Raw genomic sequence first — 22,796 nt, forward strand, 5'->3', positions numbered from 1 at the left:
GAAACCATTTCCCACAGTTCACCCAGGACCTGGGCTCACTGAAAGTTCTAACACACAAGCCGCAAACCTGCAGTGATGGTTCCCTTTCCCTTCTTAAAAAAAGACTAGGTAATCTGAATTGGAATTGTTTAGAAATTAGGATTTTATGGAGTCCAGGAGAGGAAAAACTTAAAGAAATTCTTCATTATAAAAATAGCAGCACCAAAAACCTGTCCTTAAGATGTTCTTAGATACATATTTTAGGGCTTTTTCTTTTTTATTGCTCATTACAGATTTAAAACTATGAAATGTGCATTTCTTGGCAAGTTACACAAGTGATTTCTTTGCTTATTCACATTTCCAGTAAAAGCTTAAGGAAACGGACAAAACCACAAAGGACAGGACAAACACGAACGGCAGCAGCCTCGAAACAAAAGGACTTGGTAACAGAAAAAATGTCTCCACAGTCAGTGTCCGTCAAAACTTTAGAATTGCCAAAACAGTGCAAATGCTCCAATCAATGTCATACACTAAGCTAGTAGTAATACTTGTCTTTGTAGCTGCAAACTGAAAAAGTCACTCACTTATATTTATGATCACACAAACTAATCTGCTCAAGGTTCAGCTTAAAACAACATTTAATAGACAAGTTCAAAACGAACACCTTTTGTTTTAATGCAGCTGTGCTCAGATGTCTACATGATGTCCTCAGAAACCATTCTGGACTAAGACAATTCAAAAAAGGCAGTTCAAAGCAGCGTCACACTAGCCGCCTGAAGGTACCCCTGGAGATACTGGAGCGCTTCTGCATTGAGGCTGGTGCTCACCATTGAGGGGACCTACAGATGGGAAACAGATGACAGGTCTAAAACGTGGGCCCACAGGAATTACTGTTCTATTGTTCAGTGTGGTAGTGGTGTTATGGTTGCTTAAATCATGTCCCGTTGGTTACCGAAACCTAATGAAGTACTCATGGTGAATACATGATGCCTAAGGCTTGCTCTCCAATTACTTAGTAAAGGTCTGTAATAAATATAAGTATTTATTACAGTTTCTAAGTTATGTTCTAAATTTTCCATAATAAAACAATCAAAAATATAGATTTTCTGACAAAATTTCTAAGACTGTTTCTGGCTAACCCAATATAAAGCCATTATTATTAGATTTACTCTATGGTTCGTTATTTCTGAATATGTTGCACTTAAAAACATTAATACCTCCATTTTAAAAATGGCAGGATTATTTCATTCTGGGAAATAAATACATTTCTAGTCAAGGGTTTTATCCTCCATTTTGTCTTTACTCCTAAAGTTACTTGAACATCATCATAAAGGAAAAAAAGAGTCTTATCACTTAAAGAGACCTTGAATGCAACTGCCTGAGGGTGACTGTGCTGAGCAAGGAAGACAGGCACCAGAGCAGCTACCCTCAGCGCCGTCCCATGGGGGCCTGGGAACCAAGCAGAGTGATTCAGAGAAGACTAGAGTTCTCCGAGGTAACAGACACACGTACCCTTCCTGGACAGGCAGTGGACAGCTTGTGCAGTGACTGAGCCAGGTGGATTTTGGGGTTGTTCACCATCTGACCAACAGGGTCGTGCTCCTTTTTCCCAGCAAATGCCAACTGTGAGAAGGCAGTCTGGTATCCTGGGGTATCTTCTATATCAATAAAATGTTCTTCGTCAGGAATGGTATCATCCTCGGGTAACTCGAATAGGCCAATCAGAGACTGTAATAAAGGAGTCCTGGATTGGAAAATGACAAGATTTAAGTAAGCTCTTAGAAGATTTAAATTATTAATAAAGGAGCAATGTCTTCAGAGACACAAAACTATAGACGCGTGGTCTCAGGAGGAGGAAGGGATCCTTGAGATTAAGATGGACACCAGTGATTTTGTCTAACTGGAAAGCATTCCTCAATTCTTTGGGCCACAGCATGCTGATGTCCTTTGCCCAGAACTCTGTGCTGGCTGTGTGACCCAGGCTACTTAGGAGGCCATGTGTGTGAAGTCAAATTGAGATTCAATGGTTTTAAGTTAGAAGAAATAAGCTTCCAGTTGTCAGATCATGACTGAAACCGTAAGGGAGAAGCAAGAGGTCAAGAAAGCTAGGTCGTCATGGAGGCCAACATCAAGCACACACGTAGGATCTTCTGCCTACTCAGTGTCTCCTTCTAAAGACTTAGGCCAGTTTAATGGAGTGACTGTGTAGACCAGGCACTCTCAGCAGTCTCTCTAAGGGGTCCATGAATCCCCCACAAACTTCCCTGGCGGTCCAGTGGTTACAACTGTGCTTCCAGCGCAGGGGGCACAATTTTGATCACTGGTTGGGGGAACTAGGATCTTACATGCTGCTAAGCATGGCCAAAAGAAATAAAAATAATCAGGAAACAAAATCTTTCTAGGCCCCGAAGAATCCACAAGTCATGTCTTGGATTTGATGGTAGCTACAGAGGAGGCTAAGGTCAAAACCCATTCTCTTGGCCCCCAAGAGAATAAGCTTGGTTAATTTTGCCATCACAGGGGAAGGAAACTAATTTCCCCAAACTCCAGAATGGAGTACTTACCACAGTTTGGTGTACTCTGTGTCCATCATTGGGGGACATTCTGTTAGTAATTTGGTTATCCCAACAGCACAAATCTTTTTCTCTACATTTCCAGATACTTTCTGAATTTCAGGAATAATGATTTTTTCCAAAACCATTCCAAACATTCTGTTAATTAAATCAACATAAATTCACTCAATATTTAATTACAGTAGTCTAAATTATTTACACTCAGTGACTCCTTAGGAATATAATAAAATACCAAAAAAGGCTGCTAATTTTGGTCAACAGAAAGAGACCTAAAAAATCAAACCGCCACTCTGACCAACTGTCACCATCTTTTGTGAATACTCCACCTTAAGCCATGCTCAAGGAAATTCTTTAGAGCCATTTTTTGGTCTTGCATGTTTTTTTTAATTACTCAAGAAATCTTTAAAAAACTAACAATCAGAGCACAGATAAGCAAGAAGAAAAAAGAATCACTATCACCTCACCATCCAGCAATGACCAGTTTTAACATTTTTGGATTATAAACTTTCCAACTTTCTATGCTTACATAACTCTCAGTATGTGAATGTTAAAGGCTGTCTTTTAAAAAAATGATTTGGCTAATCAATACTGTTGCAAACATCCTGGAATTAAAGTTTTCCATAATTCTACATGGTATAAATTCTTAAGTTTATATATATACTCCTGTTATTAAGAATTTATCTTATTAAATTCTTTGAAGTGGAAATGGTAAATAACAAGGCACGTGGACATTCTGATCTCTGGACAAGTGCGTATTTTTTGCTCTGTGGAAAGACCATGCTAATTTAGGCGCCATGAGCACTGAGTCAAACTGCTCCTTTCTTCATGACTTCCTATAGCTAGAAAACATTTTCTGGTACTTCTCAGGTTAATTCATTTTTCACATTTGAATCAGGAATTATTTTTGATTTACTACAGATATCTATAAAGTTTTTCTCCAAGAAGTTATTCTCTATCATTACTTTACTGCCTTCCTTCCCTAGTAAATGGGTAATGCTGTTTAACTGTATTTTTAATGCATATACACTAAGTCAAGAGCAAAATTTCACTGATCCAAACGATTCTCACTTGAAAAACCACTGTTGGCCTTAACAGAGGGAGGCTCCTGGAGACACGTCAGACATCTAACACAACACAGAGCCCTGGCTGTAAAGAGTACAGCGGGTAGGGGCAGGGACCTTTAGGAATTAGAAAAATGTTTGCAGGTATTTTCTTCTTTACAGCCCAACCACCGCCCCCCACCCAAGAATATTTTGGAAACCACAAAGATACTATCACTGCATCAAGAACTATACAGTCATCTATAAAACAGAGACTGAGAGGTCAGATGTTTTGTTTTTAAAAACAGGATGATAAATAATAAAAGCAGACTTACTTTGGTTGTATACCATCGAATATTTCCTGCAGTGCCAGCGCCCCGTATTTTATACAGTACAAATTAATAAAGACTAAGAAACCTGTCGAAAGGAGATGCAGAGTATCAATATAGAGGACTGCATTGAATAAGCAATTTAGTCAAAGTCTGACAAATAGTTTGGCATCAATACTGGCCTTTTTTTCCCCCCCAATACTGGCCTTTTAATACAACTTAGCATTAGTTGCTCAGTCATGTCTGACTCTGTGCAACCCCATGGACTGTAGCCCACCAGGCTCCTCTGTCCATGGATTTCCCAGGCAAGAATACTGCTGTGGGTTGCCATTTCCTTTTTCAGGGGATCTTCCTGATCAAGGCATCGAACCCACACCTCCTGCATTTGCAGGTGGATTCTTTACTATCTGAGCCACCAGGGACAAAAGGTTTACATATGGTCTCTCTCTGATTTATATTTCTTTATGATTTTTCTATTAAAAATATTTTGATATTTAAACTTAGAAACTAACCTTTGGAGCATAGTATATTGAAAATGATTTCGTTTAGAGAATAGAACCGTCTTAAAATATTTTATATATAAAATTTATAAATGATTAAAAAATTTCTGTAGGAAAACTTAAATGACTTTACTTACTCTTGATAAACTTTGTTGTTTTGGAATTCTGAAGTCTTTGGAATAGAAGAATGAAGATTTGCTTTCTGTATTGGTCAACTGACTCACTAAAGAATTGAAGAAAAAAGCAACAAAATAAATCCAGCATTTTTCTGAGTCCTGAACAGAATCCTCAATTAAACGTACAATGAAGCTGTATTCATACTCACGGGGGCATGTGCTCTATTATACTATTTAGAAGATAAAAACCTTGGTGGTCATTGGCTTTGGATGCAATCAGCTTCTGGAAGACACCTAGTAACCCAGGCTACAACAAATTAGATTAAATAATAATTAGTTAAAGAGGCAAGGATTAATTTTTCTAAAAGTAAAACAGGTGATCTGTTTTAGAAAAGAGTGCATGTTGTAATTATCTAAATAGCATTTTCTCCGTCTGTCTGTTGAAGTATAGAGGGGGGAAAAAATCCCAAATAATAAGCCCGCAATGTTAAGTTTCTACCAAAGAGACAAATAACTAAAGGATACCTAGTTCTAACAAAATGTATGTTAACATTTTCTACTAATGAATTCCCCTTAGAGTACGTTCATTTTAAGAAATTTTTAAAAAATTAAAAAGAATCTGCCATCTCTAGTTTCCCAGTTATCTTAAAAATTAGTTATATCAAAATAAATCTGACTCACAATTTTGTCAGCTGCAGCACTTGCTATTGTATTTGAACCTCGTTCTAAGAATGCCTGGAGAAGCCTCACTAGAGCAGGAATATTTCCTGTTCTTTCCCAAAGCACTGGCTGAAGGAGATGAGGAAATAAGGCCATGTAGGATGACGGGATGTCATTTTTGTGTGTTTCCAGAAGCAAAGACATCACTTGAAAGACATACGGAATAAATTCTGTTGATAGAAGTAAAAACAGAGCTTTCAGCTTCAGAATTAATGGCTCTGACACAAAAGACACATATCTCTTAGGCAGATTGCATTTTATAATCACTTGAATAATTTTTAATCAACCAGAAAGAAAATAACTTTCTTCACTTACCTTGTACATCATTTTGTAAAATTTCAGTAAACACCAGAAACAAAGCCTCCTCAAAATTTACAACAGCAGCAGGGTTAGACTTGCAAGTTATTCTTATGGATAAACATATTGCCTCAAACATATAGTGATTAAAGTGAGGTTTGCTTGGGTTCTGAAATTTAAAAAAAAAAGAAAAAGCTTATGTCTAATAATCTAATTCACTACCTAAAATACATTTAACCTTACTGAAAACACTATTAAGAAAAAAACACCAATTATACGAAAAAGCCTAGATGTTAAAATTTTATAGTGACTTGAAAATTCAGAACATGAAATAGTAATACTAATGCCAGTTTGGACTTTATTTTTAATGGGCAAATGTCTACTTATGAAAAATACTTCAGAGGCACCGGAAGGTGACTGCACGAACCTCAGTTCCCAGTGTTTCTAAGGAGCTTTTTCACACCTGAGTGCTCTCCCAGAGCCGTCACTGTAATAGTGATGGAGGAGACGGACAGGGACGTGTGGGGCCCGACCCTGCCTCTGGCCTGGTGTGGGACCTCAGGCAAATCTTAACCTCTGCAGGCCTCAGTATGCCTACACCTGCAGTAGCTATCCTTCAAACCAGCGTTTTTCAATTTTCTCTTTCAACCACAATCCTTTGAAGGGTGCCATACAAAGTTGATGAACTGAAGATGAGCGTGTATCACAGGGCCAGGTCAAAGTGGAGAGACCTTACGTCTCTTTTCTTTCAATTCCCCAAAACCCAAGTAGGCCCTAGAGGCTTACCCAGGATTCAGTGGAAAAATAATCACTATTCTCAAAGTCTCCCTTATACTTCCTATGACTTTTAATAGAATAATTAACAATAACACAAGAATTTTATTGGCTTTAAACCAATTTTTCTTTTCTAAAACTTGGTATTTATATTTAAATACAGATCAAAATATCTGTAACATTTTTGACCAAAGAAGGAGTAAACTTTATTTTTGAGGAAATGAGTCAGAAAGAAGAGACACAAAAGGACATTAATCTGAATAGCCTCTTTTGTGTCCATTTGGGGCAAAGCCCACTTCTTCCATCTAAGATTATTTCAGATTGTTTGTACTTTCTCAATTCTCTTCAATGAACACGTTACTTTTTAAAGTGAGAATAAAACATTTTAAAGTTTCCGAGCTTACACTTAAAGGTGACTGCTGCCATGTCTCCAATCTATGTCACCCCACACTTTCAGAATCATATATTAACTGCTGGTCAGGAAGAATTCATACATCTTTCCCTGTCCGACTGATTGCCAAGGAGTTCTGAGGCTCAAACAGTTTGAAGCATTTAGGTTAAAAAGCAACCGCACTTTCAAAACTGGCTCTGTTACCTTACTAACAGCTAATAGCTTCTGTGTGAGCTGAGTGATGAGAGTAGGGATGTAGGGGATTATGGCTTCCTGTAGGAGGGAAAAACTTCTCATGATAGCTGTAAAATATAAGAGCAGAAATAAACAGTTTAGTTAAACCTCAGAATAACACTTGTTAGGGGGAGAAAAAAGTCTTTTGATTCATAAAATAAAATTTTAAGACTCTGAAACAACCCTCAGATAGCTCTCTACATTTAAAAATAATCTAAAATTTCCCTTCCTTTTAAAATCCGACAACAAAATGTATTTATGTTATTTCCAGAAGGCTTAAGGGACTGTAAGAAACACGGAAGTGACTACAGGGGCAGGTAGAGAGGAGGCGAGTGAAACAGGAGGTGGACACGGAGCAGCAGTGGGGAGGGAGCTCCCTCCATCAGCAATCAGGGCCGTGGGATTTTACCCGCAGTCTACTGGAAATATCACAGCCCACCACAAGCTGAAACATAAGGCCACCTGCCCATCTTCCCACAAGAGAGAGACTAGGAGCCTGAGAAAAATCCAGAAATACACATCAAGAGATAGAGGGTCCATGTTGTGAAATTAACTGTTCATTAACAGACACCCAAAACACACTGGGCATTGGAGATAAATACATTAGGCTAAAATTATATGATGGCTCTTTCTACACAAATGGAATAGACGTTTACCGAGTAGAGCATCTATGATATGCCAGGTGCACAGAACAGAAAGCTATGCTCTTTCCTCCTAAACTTTGCTGTGATGCCCAAGGCTCATCCTCCAAGTAGCTAAGTGCTCCCTATCCTGCAGCTCAGCTTAGATACCACTTGCTAGAAAGCTGAGATTACAGGATGGATCAGCGTCCCTCCACTGGGCTGGCAGAGAATCCCTGCATTCACTCATGCAACAGTCTTTACTGGGAAGCTGCTACATACTACATACACGCTCCTGCACACCCTAGGAACACAGCAATGAAGGCCACAGACCAGTCAGCTGCCTCAAAAAAATGGACATTAAACAACAGTAGTTACACATCACTGTAGGGAGAAATACAGTGCTGAAAACACAAATACACCTAGATACACACTTACAAACAGAAACACATGCACACCCACCCACCCATCCACCTAAGGGTTCTGACCAACCAAGCCAGAGGCAATGGGAACAGTTTCTTCGAAAAGCATTTCCTGCTGCTGCTGCTCAATCGCTTCAGTCCTGTCTGACTCTGTGCGATCCTATGGACAGGAGCCCACCAGGCTCCTCTGTCCACGGGATTCCCTAGGCAAGAATACTGGAGTGGGTTGCCATTTCCTTCTCGAGAACATTTCCTATGTGTCATATAAACTGTGCTGGACTCTTGGAATGTCCCAGAACTGTTACTAAGACACTCCCCTAACACAGCACAGATGCCTACAGCTAGCTGCCTGCTTCCTCGGCAGTGCTGTCTATGAAGGCAGATCTGTGTGGGGTCCATTAGACACACCCAGGTTTCACACCCAGACCTAGCAGAGCATGCTGTCAATAAATGTAGTCCCAGCTCATCTCTGCCCTCGAGAATGTCAGTCAAGGAAAAGAAAAAAAGAGTTTGATACCTTTTCTTTAATAAGAGGAGTTCTGTATCAAGTTAGGGTAAACCTTTCTCCGAAAACACTGTTAACAGTAGTATTTTTCACTTAAAAATATCTAAACCTATCAAATTCTCAATATAACCTGAACTACAACTCAGTGTTGACCACCCCTGCAGTCTACGAGATTAGATACTTAGAGTCTGTATACCAGGGAAATGGCCTACCTTTCATAATATATTCATTTTCTGAAGAGCCAGGAAGTGTGAGAGCTTTGAAAAGGTTTGTTAGCAGAATCTCAACAAACGGTGCGATTTCTGCAGCTGTAAAACTATAGATGAAAAAACAGCTTTCAGTCACCACCAACTCTTGACGGTCACTCTGGAATACCCTTGGCAACTACGGAATCACACTTCTTGGCATAAAGCGAGCCATCTCCCACCACAGACAACTGGCACACAACTTAGGAAAAGGTTTCTTTTATATATGCTCAAGTTAAGTTCCTAAGAAGGCATGTCTGAGACCAAACACAATTAAACAAACCCCAAACAAGGCAAACCCAACACTGTCTAAACTGCTGAGGCCATAACTAGTTTACATTTGTCAACGCTGAGAATGGAACTTGGACTCTCAATCATCTAGCTTTCCAGGGGGTGGAGCAAGTTCAGAACTCTTTTCTGCATAAATTCTGAGCCTGAAGACAGTACTGTCTTAACTTACCTCGAAGGATAACCTTTTAACCCTTAACTAGCCACTGAGTATATCTGGAATTCAAGTTCTTGATGAAGAAAAGAACCTAGAATGCTTTCCATCTCAGTTCTCAAGAAATAACACTGTTGAAGAAAGGCCTGAAAGGCACACAGACCATCCAATCCCCCCTTCTTTTTATCCTTGTAATAGGCCTCAAGAGCCACTACCTTGAACCCCAGAGAATTACTTTCACTCAGCTGTCTCTTGTCTCAGCACTAAGTAAGATGACAAGAACAGCCAGGTCTAAGGGGTACTACACAGTATTCCCTTAATCAAGGTCTACTTCTGAGATGCCTTCTGAGAAACCATTTTAATTTTAATCTCATAGACATTATGGACATTTTAACTCACCACGTTTCTCTCTTTGCCTTGGCTGCTAGAGGATTCCACATAAAACTCCTGACTTTCTTTACTATACAGGATCCTCTGACAAACCTCTCTTTATTAACCTCACACCTCAGTTATTTTCCTTTGCTCCAATTGCCTCCACTTAACTTTACTGTCGTAACACAGCTACTCTGGCATGCAGTCTCAAATCCTTTCGGAATGAGACACAGTATAAATGAGTGAAATATTCACATTTATTTTTCTAACTTCTAATGAAATTATGAATACACTGAGCTATCTCTAACCAGTACTGATGGTCTACACCCCAAGATGAAAAAATACACACATCAAATACTTACAGAGTGGCGCTGTTAGGCCCTCTCATAGTAAACAGTCTCTCAAGAGCATGTGCTGCATAAGTATGAACAACAATGCTTTCAGCCTGAAGATGATTGATTAAGAGGGGAATAGAGACTAAAAGATGCTCTTTTGGTACCTGAAAAAAACAACAATATATATGCCATATACATGCCAACAATATATGCCATAACTTACTGATGCCATCTTTGAGTAAAAGCCAACTGGAAGAGAGTGCTTTGCTGACTCTAAAAAGTCAGAACCTAATTTTAGAAATCAGAATCTGATTCTAATTTCCAGCTACTATTATATTGGAGATGATATGATATGGGTGAGAAATCAAAACTTCTTCCTCCACACAACGGTTCAACTCACATTCACTTTTCCAATCAATTCTCTTGCTCTGAGCATGAAACTATGACTTAAGGGTAAAAAAAAAATCATGGAGAAGCAGACTGATTTAACTCCTCTTAGGAACTATACTTCCCACTAGGAAGTTTCTTAGAAAAATCAAGCTCTTTGTGCCTCACTTTCTCTTCTTCAAAAAACAAAGTGGAGAAGGGAGGCATAAACATAAGCATACTACTCTTCGTTAAAAACTTCTAAAACTTTGGAATATCTAAGATCCCACAAGCCATGTGGTATAGCCAAAAAAGAAAAAAACGGAGAAAAACTGTTTAGCATACTCTCCTGTGTAGGAGAGCAGGAAATATATAAACAGATATAGGACAATTTTAGGTTATATTTTCAAAATTAAATAATGGAAACATAAACCAAAACTCAGTAAAAAATGGTTACCTTCAGGAAGAGAGAAGGAACAGGGAGGAAAGCTAGACCTTTCTGAATGTAGCCCGCCTGACTCTGGAGGCATGGACAGTAACCTTTCTCAGGCCTCCCGCCAAAAAACAAAACCCCACAAAGTGGGAATCTAATTATTTATCAAGTTAGTGGCAAAAATGCAGAATAATTTCAAGTTGTTTTAAACAGTTATTTCTTGACTATCCATCCAATAGGATAATATGCTAAGGATATAAGATGCACAAAGAAATCAAACGGCACTCAGCAGTATTACTTTGGTGATAATATTGGTTTTACTTATTTCCCAGGTATCTTCATGAAAAAGCCTAGAATCAGTTTCCCCAGCATCTAGATTATGGTCTCTAAATAACATTTCCCACCTATAAGAGTAGCAAACTCAGGTCTGGGACAGGAAATATACAAGATGAACCTGAAATATTGTCATATATGAAAGAAAATAAGCTGCTAAAAAGTTACTAAATTTATGTCAAGAAGACACAGGAAAGGACGTATGTATACCTATGGCTGATTTATGTTGATGTACATCAGAAACCAACACAATACTATAAAGCAATTATCCTCCAATTAAAAAAAAAAAGAAGAAACGAAACCCTACATAATGGTACCCCTACTGGCCAAAGATGACACTGCTGCTGTTAAGTCACTTCAGTCGTGTCCGACTCTCTGTGACCCCATAGATGGCAGCCCACCAGGCTCCTCTGTCCCTGGGATTCTCCAGGCAAGAACACTGGCGTGGGTTGCCATTTCTTTCTCCAATGCATGAAAGTGAAAAGTGAAAGTGAAGTCGCTCAGTCGTGTCCGACTCTTAGCGACCCCATGGACTGCAGCCTACCAGGCTCCTCCGTCCATGGGATTTTCCAGGCAAGAGTACTGGAGTGGGCTGCCATTGCCTTCTCCGGAAGATGACACTAAAGAGTCAAAAAATAAATTCCATTTGTCCTCTGGAGGTTGGTAAGGCACCAAACTCACTACTCTGAACTTATAAAGGGGAAAAACACACAAACATGTATCCCGTTTTCCCTATTCAAACTGGTAATTAACCTATGAGGCAGTAATGTTGGTTGTGCAAAAGAATAAACGTATTAAAAAACTACACAAGTATACATTTAAAAATGGTGAATTCTATATTAAGGTTACCTATATCTCAAAAAATGTGATCATCACTCTTAACCTCACATTAGAAATACAGGGAACAGAGGAACAGGGGTAAATTATACCACTGAGGATGCAATCAGCCAAAGGTAGAATGAGAAACTCTACAAGATAAATGACTGGTTTCTTTACAAAAAAAGGGGAGGGTGCGTAGGAAAGGGGAAGAAGGACCCCTCTGTTATAAACTAAGGGACATGAGACATATCAACCGTAAGCAATGTGTAAACAGTATTTTTGAGAAGCTGAGAAAAATTAATCAAGGCCTAGTATCCTAAGTTCTTAAGAAGATATTATTAATTTTGTTAGATGTGGATATCAAATATGACTGCACAGTAGAAGGGAAGAGAAGCTGGCATACAATAAAGCTCTTAAGAGAGTAAGTGGCATGTAACATATAAATGAAAAGCTACTTACTTGATTCCTAAAAATCATAATGTATTTGATGCCATCAGCTTTAAGAACAGGAAACTCATTTACTATTAAAAGAAATAAAAAGTCACAGTTATTTAACTGCTACTCTCAAATCAGTCACAATATTATCAGATTTTAAAAACATGGTTCTGGGAAGCAAATGTCAAGTAATTATATAACGTCAAGTTATATTTAAGTTATATAATGTCAAGTTAATTATATAACGATCCACCACACAACTATTAACTTGGGTAAGTTTATGAATAATTCTGTTTTTTCACCTTTAACTTTAATTTTCACTACAAAGGAACATACGTTACTTATGTAATTGAACAAAAATGATTTGGGCCACAGGAAATAATGACAGTATCTCTTCCCAGAACCGAAGCTATTCTGAATCAGGAGCAGGCCTCTCCAGATGAGCTTACACGAGCAGTGGGAAGCACGCTGACTAGTGAAAGGGACAGAGTATCGGGCAGTTGTCAAAGCTCTTGAAGTGACGGTGACGAGGGAGTCCTCTATGTTATGCCCGCTGTGCAGTGATTTTAAGTCTCCACAACTTTACATGTCTGTCTGTCTTGATTAACATACTTTCATAAACATATGGAAGTATCCTGAGCATCTATTAGTCTCAACTGCTTTAAACTTACTTCCATTTTTATGAGTTCATTTTTTTTCAAGTTTTATTTTATTTTTGGCCATGTTGTGAGCTCTTAATTCCCTGACCAGATACTGAACCCAGGACGTCAGCAGTGAAGCACAGAGTACCAACCACTTGACCGCCAGGGAATTCCCAAGAGTTCTTTTTTTTTTTAAATGAGAAAGAAGGAAAACAAAAACCAAAGTATGATTTCTAGTGTGAAATTATTCGGGTAACAAAGCTGAATGACAATTCAGTCTCACTTGTTTCTATTTTCCTTCTATATAAACAACATTTTCTTTAGGCAAAGTTAATTTCACCTGGGCAAGATTGAAGGCACCCATTAGAAATTTTATCCGACAGAAGTAACTGCAAGGATAGGAGCCACTGTTTTCAGTATCATGAATGATACAGAGCCACGACAGCACTCATTTGGTAGTTTAAAATAACAGTGCACGTAAGAATTACAGGTACACTGTAAGTTGTATTAAAAACATTTCACAACTCACCATTGGCTGATTTTAAATCAGGGAGAATGTGATTCACGAAGAATTCAGTGAGGTTTACAAGCTCATTTGCTTGTGTAATCCCATGCTAAAAACAAATTCATAACAGTAACATGAACTACCTGTATAAATCTACCACAATGGAAATTTAGGCAGCTTTAGAAAACCAGGTTAAAGATGGAGATAAATACTTCAAAACATAAACTACTTACATATAAAATAAGACTGGTTTAAAAGATAATAAAGAAACTTCCCTAAATTAAAGAACAGCTAAACTTAAGCTTAGCAAGTTTCTTATACTGAGTCTCACCTAAAGAAACAAATGTACCATCTATACTTTGGTCTATGAGAAACATGTAACTAATAAATCAATATAAAGTCATTTCTGGAGACTATGAATTCTAATCAGAACACATTATCTAGCAGAGTAGGCTATATAACCAGAAATATATCACTTCTTTTTGACTTCTGTGCTAAAGGACAACTATGTTTTGGAAACAAAAATAAACTGAAAAGAGTTACCTTCTGTGTTTGGGCTTTCGATGCCAAAGATGTCACCAGGTAAATGGCTGCATCTTTGTGTTTCCAGTTGACAGATGGATTTTTGGCATATTCCTGCAGCATGGAATTAACATAACCAGAGAAGATTCCTGTCACGGGTCCCTCAAAAAACTTGCATAATCCTCGAACTAGATCACAAGCAGCCCTGCGTCTAGTATCAATATCTACAAAATCAAAGGGAAATACATCATGGGAGAAAGAAGCAACCACCAACCAACTGATTAAGTTTATAAGAAAACAAATTGCCATCTGATAGCTATAAGCAACAAAAAACAATGAAAAAAAATTCTCTCCCCACAAACAAAAAAATGATAATGAAACTAAAAGATCATAGTATGATAAATACTAATAAGTATATAAAAAAAGAGAAGACAAATGATTCACCATCTGATACTTTGATATAGCTCATATAAGGGCTGCTTTCTACCACGCACAAGTTAAAGAAGGAAAACAGTTCTCCAGAAAAAGACAACTGAAATGACCCGCTTACCCTGACTCCCTTACTTCCCCGAATCTTTCAAAAAAAGCGCAACTTTAACACTGGCTCCTAAGAGACCAACAGTTAAAAATCAACATACCAGATCCTTCCAGATCTCTTCTTATATACTCCTCAGAATTATCTTCAAAGGCTTCTTCATCAGCAGCTGCAAAAGCAAGATGACATTCAGATCACCTCTTACAAGACATGGCAAGTCATTCTAGCTTTACAGTTGGGTATGCAGAAGAGCATGTGGAACCACTGTGTTTTGCAGCAAAGTGTTCTTTCCCAACCAATGACTATTTCACATATTCTTATTAATTGTTCTTAGAGCAGTAAATGCTACCCTGAAAGCATAGGTAACAGGTAATTTACACAACTGTGAGACAGGCTCACTGTTTTAATGTGAGCGTCCACAGAACTGCACTTTATCACCAACTTTCACAAGTGCTGGAGATCAATACAGGGAGGCCAGCTCTTTATTCTGACAAGTAAAGACAATAAACAACAGCCTAACCACTACCATCACCATTATTTCAGAAAAGTCACTTCAACACCAAAATAAGGAGGACAGTATCAGAATAAAGATCTGTCCTTTAAATATGGTTTTATGAAAAGGAAAGGAAATAGAACCCCATGTTACACTTTTATTTCCTCATTCTGTTCCAGACTGAATGATCTAATGTCTGCTCTTCCTACTCATAAGAAAGACATTCTGTACAAATAGTCTCTTAGGACTATTTTAACCTTAAAGCACGAACTAGGTGGGCTTCAATTCTGTATTTAAAAGTTATCAGTCACTTCTAGTCTCAAGTCAGCTATTCAAAAATAGCTTTTGCCTTGGTTAAATACTAAATCCAATAAAACGTAGACTGAATTTGTTACTAAAAGCAACACAGAGAAGACTTCTTAAATACACTCTTTTAAAAAATGAGCTTTTAATTAATCTCCTGAAAAAGCTTTTTACAATTACCTCTAAATTCCATGTTAGGCACAATAACCTTTTCACAGATACTTGTCAGCGTGTTCTGGTCCTCAAAGAGATTCTTATAGTGAGGTCTCTCACAAACTGAAGCCAGAAACTGAATTGCATTACTTACCAACTGGAATAAAACACAAAAATAAGCATATTTAAGAGCAAACTGAACCATTTGCTTCATGGGGGAGGGTGGGGATGCCTTAATTACTTGTCTCCACCATCATCTTACCAAGTCGTATTTAACCTCTTGACCTGTTGTAACTAGTAAATTCCAGATGGCTGTGACAAAACGAGGCAGGTACCGTTGAAATTCTTCATCGTATTTTTGTGCATAAAGTGCAGCATTATCACAAATCTGGGATTTTAAGAGCTCCAGTAAGCCTGCTTCCTCTTCATCCTCACATAAGAGAAAACAGAAAACTCAAACATACAACTTCAATGCTACCATAAACATGGAGAGTCGCCAGAGTCTTCAAAAATTATAAATTCAAAGTGCTGTAAACACATCTATGCCACTGCAAATGTGTTCACCTGGTCTTTCAAATAAATAAAATATGAAAATGCTTCTTATTTATTCATCAATGAGAACAGTTATCAAAAGTTTTCAAGTTAAAGCCCTTTCTTCTGGTTGCTGAATTACAAAATATTTATGTATTAAATTGAAAATAATATATTCCTTAAAAAACCTGAGTAATAAACATCAATCATTTCACACTTCCACTTCTAACATAGTCTTACTATCTCTCAAAAGGTTCTCATTTTCAAATATATTAAAATGTGTTCTCTTCCCCATAAGTTAATACTATAACATTCTCACAAATAATAGGTTTGCTCCTGTGTCCAGGGGATTTCCCAGGCAAGAGTACTGAAATGGGTTTTCATTTTCTACTTCAGGGGATCCTTCCTGACCCTGGGATCAAACCCAGGTCTCCTACATCGGCATGCAGATTCTTTACTACGGTGCCACCTGAAAGTGAAGTTGCTCAGTCGTGTCTGACTCTTTGCGACCCCATGGACTGTAGCCTACCAGTCTCCTCAGTCCATGGAATTTTCCAGGCAAGAATACTGGAGTGGGTTGCCATTTCTTTCTCCAGAGGATCTTCCCAACCCAGGGATCGAACCTGGGTCTCCTGCATTGCAGGTAGACGCTTTACTGTCTGAGCCACCAGGGAAGCCCTATAAAATGTTGGAGAAGGTCGCAAAGAGTCGGACGTGACTGAGTGACTAACACTTCACGTTTACTGTAAAATGTTAAACAACCACCTAAAGCAGGGGTCGACCTGCTGCCTAATTTCTGAAGCACAGTTTTATTAAAACCCAGCTACACTCATCCTTTGTTTTCATTTATACAACTTATAGTATTGCCCACGGCCGCTTTCAACTACAACTGCAGAGCTGAGCACATAGTGCCCAAGTCCAAAATACCTGGACCTTTCTTTACAGGAAAAGTCTGCCAGCCCCACTCGCAACCATGACAGTGGCTAACAGAATAATCCTTAAGACATATAGCAGCAATCCACAAATACTTTCTGAGCTATATTATGTGCCAAAGAACTCAAATTGAGAAGAGATAAAAAGTACAGCTCCTCAAAGCATAAATATCAGGGATGCTACACACCTATGACACACAGTTAAATGGGCAAACAGCTCCCTTAAGAATCCTGTGTGAGAAACTTCCTTTAGACTTAAGTGTAAAGACAAGCTTGTTTTCTGAGGGACTGGTTTCTCCCTAGTGGACTGAAGGAATTATTTTTCTTGGTTGCATCCTCTGTAAATCTCAGGTAAAACGTGCTGTATACCCACAGTAATATTCTTCCTCTGTATACCACTCCCCAAACAGATCTGCATCATCAATTGTAACTTTTATCTGGTGTTGAAGTATTCTTACTATATCACCTTTTACATTTTTTTTTGTTTCTTGAGAAAGAGGTAAATCATAAATATAATAATAAACAAGCAAATAAGTAACACAGAAGAAGCGTTATTATGTTGAAAATCACTTTTTACAAAACCCAGATCAGAAACTTACACACATTACAAACTTTCATATACCCTCTTTCCCGCACTGCAGATGACTTTTTCAAGAGAGGCTGTTATTACAAAGGTTGAAGTTTTCTTAGTATCTTCAATGACAAGTGATTTTCTATTTCATAAAATGCTCACAATGTGAATATTCTTGAAGACTTACTTTCAATAATGTAATAAAATAGCCTTACCTATAAATTGTGACATAAGTCAGTATTATAAGAGTAATTCTGCACATTATAAATAATCAAATGTGGAACACCCCACATTATCAAATTTCACTTGCATTCTTAGAATTTTATCTATTAACGATGCAAGAGTAAATAAATTATAAGGAACCACAATGCTAAATGTTCTCAAATAACTTTCATTTTTCTGAAGAATTAACTATCCTCCCTCCAATATTCTCAGAGGTACTCAAATAATTCTTTCAACATTTAAAAATACTGAGATACAACTGACATTTAATATTGTATTCCAAATAACTCTTAGTTTAAAAAAGCCTACTTAGGAAATAAATAGTACTCACATCAGTTTGTAGAAGCTTATTATCTAATGTTAAGAGGGTATGAAAATTGTTCATCCAAGTTTCCATATTATCTTCAAAAAACTCAGGGAGATCCTAAAGAATAAATGGTGACTTGAGACTCCGGGTTGAAATAATTATATTTCAGTAAGTTTTCCCCGCAACGGCAAATGTTTTCCACATGCCTATAGATTCAAGTCCACATTTCTCAGCTGTGTCAACCAATATCTACTTTGACAAGAATTCGCTGCTCCAGCTGGGTCTGGCAGCTGAGTAAACTATCCTGACCGTCTCCGTAAGCTTTCAATCACAAATGATGCCGCCTGTTTCCTGTCCCAATGTAAATCTACTTATTCCTTTAAGGTCAAGCTAAGGCTAAAGACTTTTCCTTACACAACACAGTGATTACCAATACATTTCTTTTCCTTTCTGAATTACTGCAATTTTTTTTAAGATGACCACTAAGTCAGGCTTCCTGGCTGATAGTTACTGATTTCCTATGGCACAGAACTGCCCTCTTAATGAGGAATAATCCCCCAAGGGTAAAGATTATGCCTCCTTCCTACTTAGGCTTCCGTGACTAACAAATTATTAAGCACCTCATTCTACCCGACTTCTAGGAAGCAGAATTCAAAGGTGTTAAAAAAAAAACAAACAAACCAAAAACCCAGTGATATCCTTTAAGAATTTCTCAAACTGCTGTCCAGCTGGACACGGATGAAGGTATGCCATTTTGGGCTATTTGTCTCCTATTCATTCTATCTATTCTCTTCAGGAACGCTGTCCCTACCACTGTGAGAGAGTAATGTTGGGAGGATCAAGTCTGGTACTTGGCTCTGGCTAAAGTCAACGAAAAGGCCACATCCTTCCTCTTAAATCTCAGTATAGGAATCTGTACCAGTAAGACTTCCTTCTTGTCCTGAAGCCCCAACTCTTATTTAAAGTAATGACGCAAGAACAGAAACAAAGACTGGAGCCACTACCTCACTAGCAACAGAGTGACCAGGCATTTTCTACTCGAAGATTGTAGCTGTGTTTCCTATGAAACACAGAGGTTCTGGTTCTTACACTTTCCCAAGCCTGCTTCTTCACTGTTTTGTCTCCCAGATAAGCTTTCATTAAAAGCTATAAGCTATTTTTGGTATTACCTACCTAGAGGCCTCTAATCAAAACATGGTTCCCCCAGCGTAAACACCCACTTAAACGAACTAGAGGAAGGCTTGGAAATGTGCTGTGTCTTCAGTAAAACAGAATATAGGATGACACTCCAACAGTCATTTAGGATGTGGGGTTTCCCTAACTTACCAGACTAAGAGAATGCTACTTTTCTATATATCCACCCACTAGCATGTCTAGGAACTACTATAAAATAGAACACAATTTGTAGTTAAAAGTGGAGGGAATGAGAAAACAAAACAACTAATACTTATTCTTTGGGCGGGAGGTGAAATCAGTGCTAGCAAAGAAGTCTTTATCAAGTGAAAAACTTTACATTTGACATCAAAGAATAAGAACCAAAACCAAGAAATAAAACTTACCTGAAAGTTTAAACTGTAGAACAATTTTGAGATTAGGATCAGGGAAGAAAATAGAATCCTCAGAGCAGAGGCATCATTTGCATGGGTGCTGCAGAGTTCAATAGTGGCCTTGGAAAAGAATTTAGGAAGATGGCTTTAGTGTATCATAAACCTTAGCGAAAAAGCCTTGTACTATGCTGAACCCCTTGGCCAACTCAATATTTATATATCTTCTCCAAAATTTGGCTTTTAAATAGTAGTGTGCACTCATTTAAGATTTTTGAAAAATACTTTAAAGGATATATTTTTAAACTGTCCATAATAACACTACTGCAAAGTCCAATGTTAATATTTTGGACTAGATCCTTCTATTCTCCTCTGTGTATATATGTAACTATTAAATGTCTTCATATGTGTTCATTAAATAATTTCCTGCAACCTGGCCTTTAGGTTGTTTGCAACTATTTGTTATTCTAACTGCAATAAACAAGTTTATCTACAAAACTTTGTGCACATACTTCTAGTTTTCTGAGTTTGAGATTCTAGAACTATTACCAATGCAGAATGGTATGCTGTGAGTAAGGGTTTTGGAAGCCAGACAGATCTAGATACAACCCAGACTCTTACTCACAATGAGCATGACTCTGAGTTATTTCAGAGCCCCCATCTCCTTATCTGTAATTAAGCATAATACCTATCTAATATATATCAAATGCGAAGATATACATAAAAGGTCTTGGTAATTTGTGCACGTCTATTATGTAAAACATACACAACAAATGTTGCTAACTATATCCTGGAGTCAGGAAATACGAATCTTATGGTTTTCTCACTGAAGTGTCAAACTCCAGAAAGCTAGTACCATTTATAATCTGACGGGGAGGACACGAGTGTTCATTTCAGTGCACTCTGGCTAAAAGATGCCCCCCACCAGTTCTACCTGTTCCTGGCTAAAACTTTTAACGTCACTGAAAAGAAATAAAAAATCTCTGCCAATCCAACAGGTGAAAAAAATGATCACATTTGTCCAATTTTATTTTTGAAAATAAGAATGTACCATCAGTAAGATATCCTAACCATGAAAAATTCTGTGCATACTCTAGAAGCTGTGACAATCACACAACCTTTCCTTTTTGAAAACAGGAAATGAGCAGCTTTTCTTGAGTTAGAAAAACTACTGAGGCATGGTTCTTTTTATTGTTTGTGAGACTAAACACTCCTCTTTCCTTATCGGGGGGAAAAAAAAAGGTTGACATTACTTCTTTTTCAATCTTAAAGGATTCTCAGAAAGATGAAGAACATGTTTAGGGAAGTTGCTTATGTACTATACAATGGTGTATATAAATTAAATTTCATAAACAGTAAAATCAAAATATAGACCTATTCCTTTAGAGATACACAAATACTTGAGTGAAATACTATGATGCCTGGAATTTGCTTTTAACTATTCATACAAAATCAAAAAGATAAAACAAAGTAAAAAGAAACAAAATGCTAGCAACTTGTTAAACCTGTGCAGTCAATACACAGGAATTCACTATACCATCTTCTCTATTTAGATATAGGTTTGAAAATTTTCAAAAGAAATGTTGCTCTAAACCATGACCTATCAAATAAGCTTTCAAAGCAATCTCTTAAAATGTATACAAATATTAAAGTGCTCTAAAATGTTAACTAAAAAATACCACCAAAATGTTATTGTATACCTTAAATAGATTCGTCAAAGGCAAAGCAAAGGCATCCAGAACAAGTTTAATTTCAGTCCATAACTCGTTTGACTTAAATTCATGGCGATATCTAAAAAATCAATGTAAAATAGGTAAATCCACAAATTTTTGTTAACTGACTTTAGGTTTTCAAGGCTAGATTAGACAAAAATCTATGGCTAGACAGCTTTCTGAAATAAAAAGGGAATTCAAGCACAGTTTATCAAGACCAGGTATTTTGCAAGTAATAGGGCAACATGAAATTAAAACCCTACACTTAGTAAGAAATAAACATGATAATGAATTGAGAGGCTTCTGTTCTTATTCTAGAATTATCATAAAAGAATGACAACAGTCACAAAAATACACACAAGGAAAAACACCTGAAAAAAATATTTTTAAAATACCAATTTACACATCAATACCTTTTAAATAAAGAATGTGCTGTACGAAGGACTCCGTTAATAACATGGAAATCTCCACTCTGAAAGCGATTCACCATTTCCGTCAACAAGTCAGGCCATTTCTGAGGGAAATCTTCTCTGCCAATAATGCTAATAGCATCACTTAACTGGGGGCAGGAAAGAGACTAATTAGATGAAACCTCTACAAACAAGCCCCCTAACAAGCAGGGCCTCACATACCTGCTTCTGAATTTGCTCCGGGCTGCTAAGCATCAAGTGCACTATGTTAGCTTTAATGGCTACTCTGTCGGCTTCACAAATTTTATTTGGTTCATCTTCAACCTAAAAGCAAAACATTAATGAGCAAGTAACATAAATTCATAGCCATGACTGTACGCATTTGTAGATAAAACAGAACCATTTCTTATTTCCTGGTTTCCTAAGAAAAACAGAAGAAGACAGGGCCTTTCTTCTGTATGAACGGGTCACAGATTTCTTTAATAATCAGCTTCTCTGACTCTCTGATGTCAATTGAGAATCTCAGTTCTATATGATAATTAACCAAAATGTGGTTAAAATCTTCATAGATATATGCTACTCAGCCCATATTCATCCTCAATTTGATCATTACCTTAAGTTAAAGAAAGGTCTAGTCAGTGAAAACTTCTTGACCGTTACCAGTTCAAATGCAACCAGGACTACATCACCCAAAGAGATTCTGAGTCTCACTAGTTTTATAAATCAAGACAGAGGGGGCTTGAATGTCTACATGTAGACGCGTGGATTTTTAAACATTCTAAAATTCACCAACTCATTTCTTCACTACATGTGAGAACACTTGACTACACAAGTTTAAGAACAGTTTTTACTATTTTTAAATTCTTCTATGGAATGAAGAAAGACTCAGTGAATAAGCAGATGTCAAGTTGATTTTTTAGAAAAACTGACCATTTCTGTCAACTTTAATATCCTTCTAAATGTGATTATTACTAAAAACATTCCCTTTTTCTTTATCCTAACCCAGGTTTACCTCAGCCGTGCCATTACTGACATTTTGGGTCAGATAAATCTTGGTTGTGGGGGTCTTTCTTGTGCATTGTAGGATGGTTACCAGTATCCTTGGCTTCTTCCCACGAGTTGTCAGAAACACCCC

At 37.5% G+C, this 22,796-nt stretch overlaps 1 protein-coding gene across 2 annotated transcripts in view; it reads right to left on the reverse strand.

Annotated features, from left to right (window-relative positions):
- Positions 1 to 237: 237 nt before the first annotated feature.
- Positions 238 to 22,796, reverse strand: part of CSE1L (chromosome segregation 1 like) — a 35,409-nt gene continuing 12,850 nt past the window's right edge. Inside the window, exons 4-25 of one of the 2 annotated variants that reach the window (XM_027558322.1) lie at positions 21,884 to 21,985; positions 21,665 to 21,810; positions 21,240 to 21,330; positions 19,555 to 19,662; positions 18,020 to 18,112; positions 15,695 to 15,862; positions 15,460 to 15,589; positions 14,587 to 14,652; positions 13,970 to 14,172; positions 13,451 to 13,535; positions 12,305 to 12,366; positions 9,922 to 10,058; positions 8,713 to 8,816; positions 6,924 to 7,021; positions 5,573 to 5,723; positions 5,219 to 5,427; positions 4,747 to 4,844; positions 4,559 to 4,644; positions 3,928 to 4,009; positions 2,544 to 2,690; positions 1,492 to 1,723; positions 238 to 818 (exon numbers count right to left, since the gene is read on the reverse strand). In XM_027558322.1, coding sequence (XP_027414123.1) covers positions 729 to 818; positions 1,492 to 1,723; positions 2,544 to 2,690; positions 3,928 to 4,009; positions 4,559 to 4,644; positions 4,747 to 4,844; positions 5,219 to 5,427; positions 5,573 to 5,723; positions 6,924 to 7,021; positions 8,713 to 8,816; positions 9,922 to 10,058; positions 12,305 to 12,366; positions 13,451 to 13,535; positions 13,970 to 14,172; positions 14,587 to 14,652; positions 15,460 to 15,589; positions 15,695 to 15,862; positions 18,020 to 18,112; positions 19,555 to 19,662; positions 21,240 to 21,330; positions 21,665 to 21,810; positions 21,884 to 21,985 — 2,688 coding nt within the window. In that variant the 3' untranslated portion in view covers positions 238 to 728. The remainder of the gene's footprint in view (positions 819 to 1,491; positions 1,724 to 2,543; positions 2,691 to 3,927; positions 4,010 to 4,558; positions 4,645 to 4,746; positions 4,845 to 5,218; positions 5,428 to 5,572; positions 5,724 to 6,923; positions 7,022 to 8,712; positions 8,817 to 9,921; positions 10,059 to 12,304; positions 12,367 to 13,450; positions 13,536 to 13,969; positions 14,173 to 14,586; positions 14,653 to 15,459; positions 15,590 to 15,694; positions 15,863 to 18,019; positions 18,113 to 19,554; positions 19,663 to 21,239; positions 21,331 to 21,664; positions 21,811 to 21,883; positions 21,986 to 22,796) is intronic. The other variant, XM_027558323.1, reaches the window with a different exon arrangement.

Source organism: Bos indicus x Bos taurus, chromosome 13 (genome assembly GCF_003369695.1).
Source record: "Bos indicus x Bos taurus breed Angus x Brahman F1 hybrid chromosome 13, Bos_hybrid_MaternalHap_v2.0, whole genome shotgun sequence".
Lineage (NCBI taxonomy): Eukaryota > Metazoa > Chordata > Mammalia > Artiodactyla > Bovidae > Bos > Bos indicus x Bos taurus.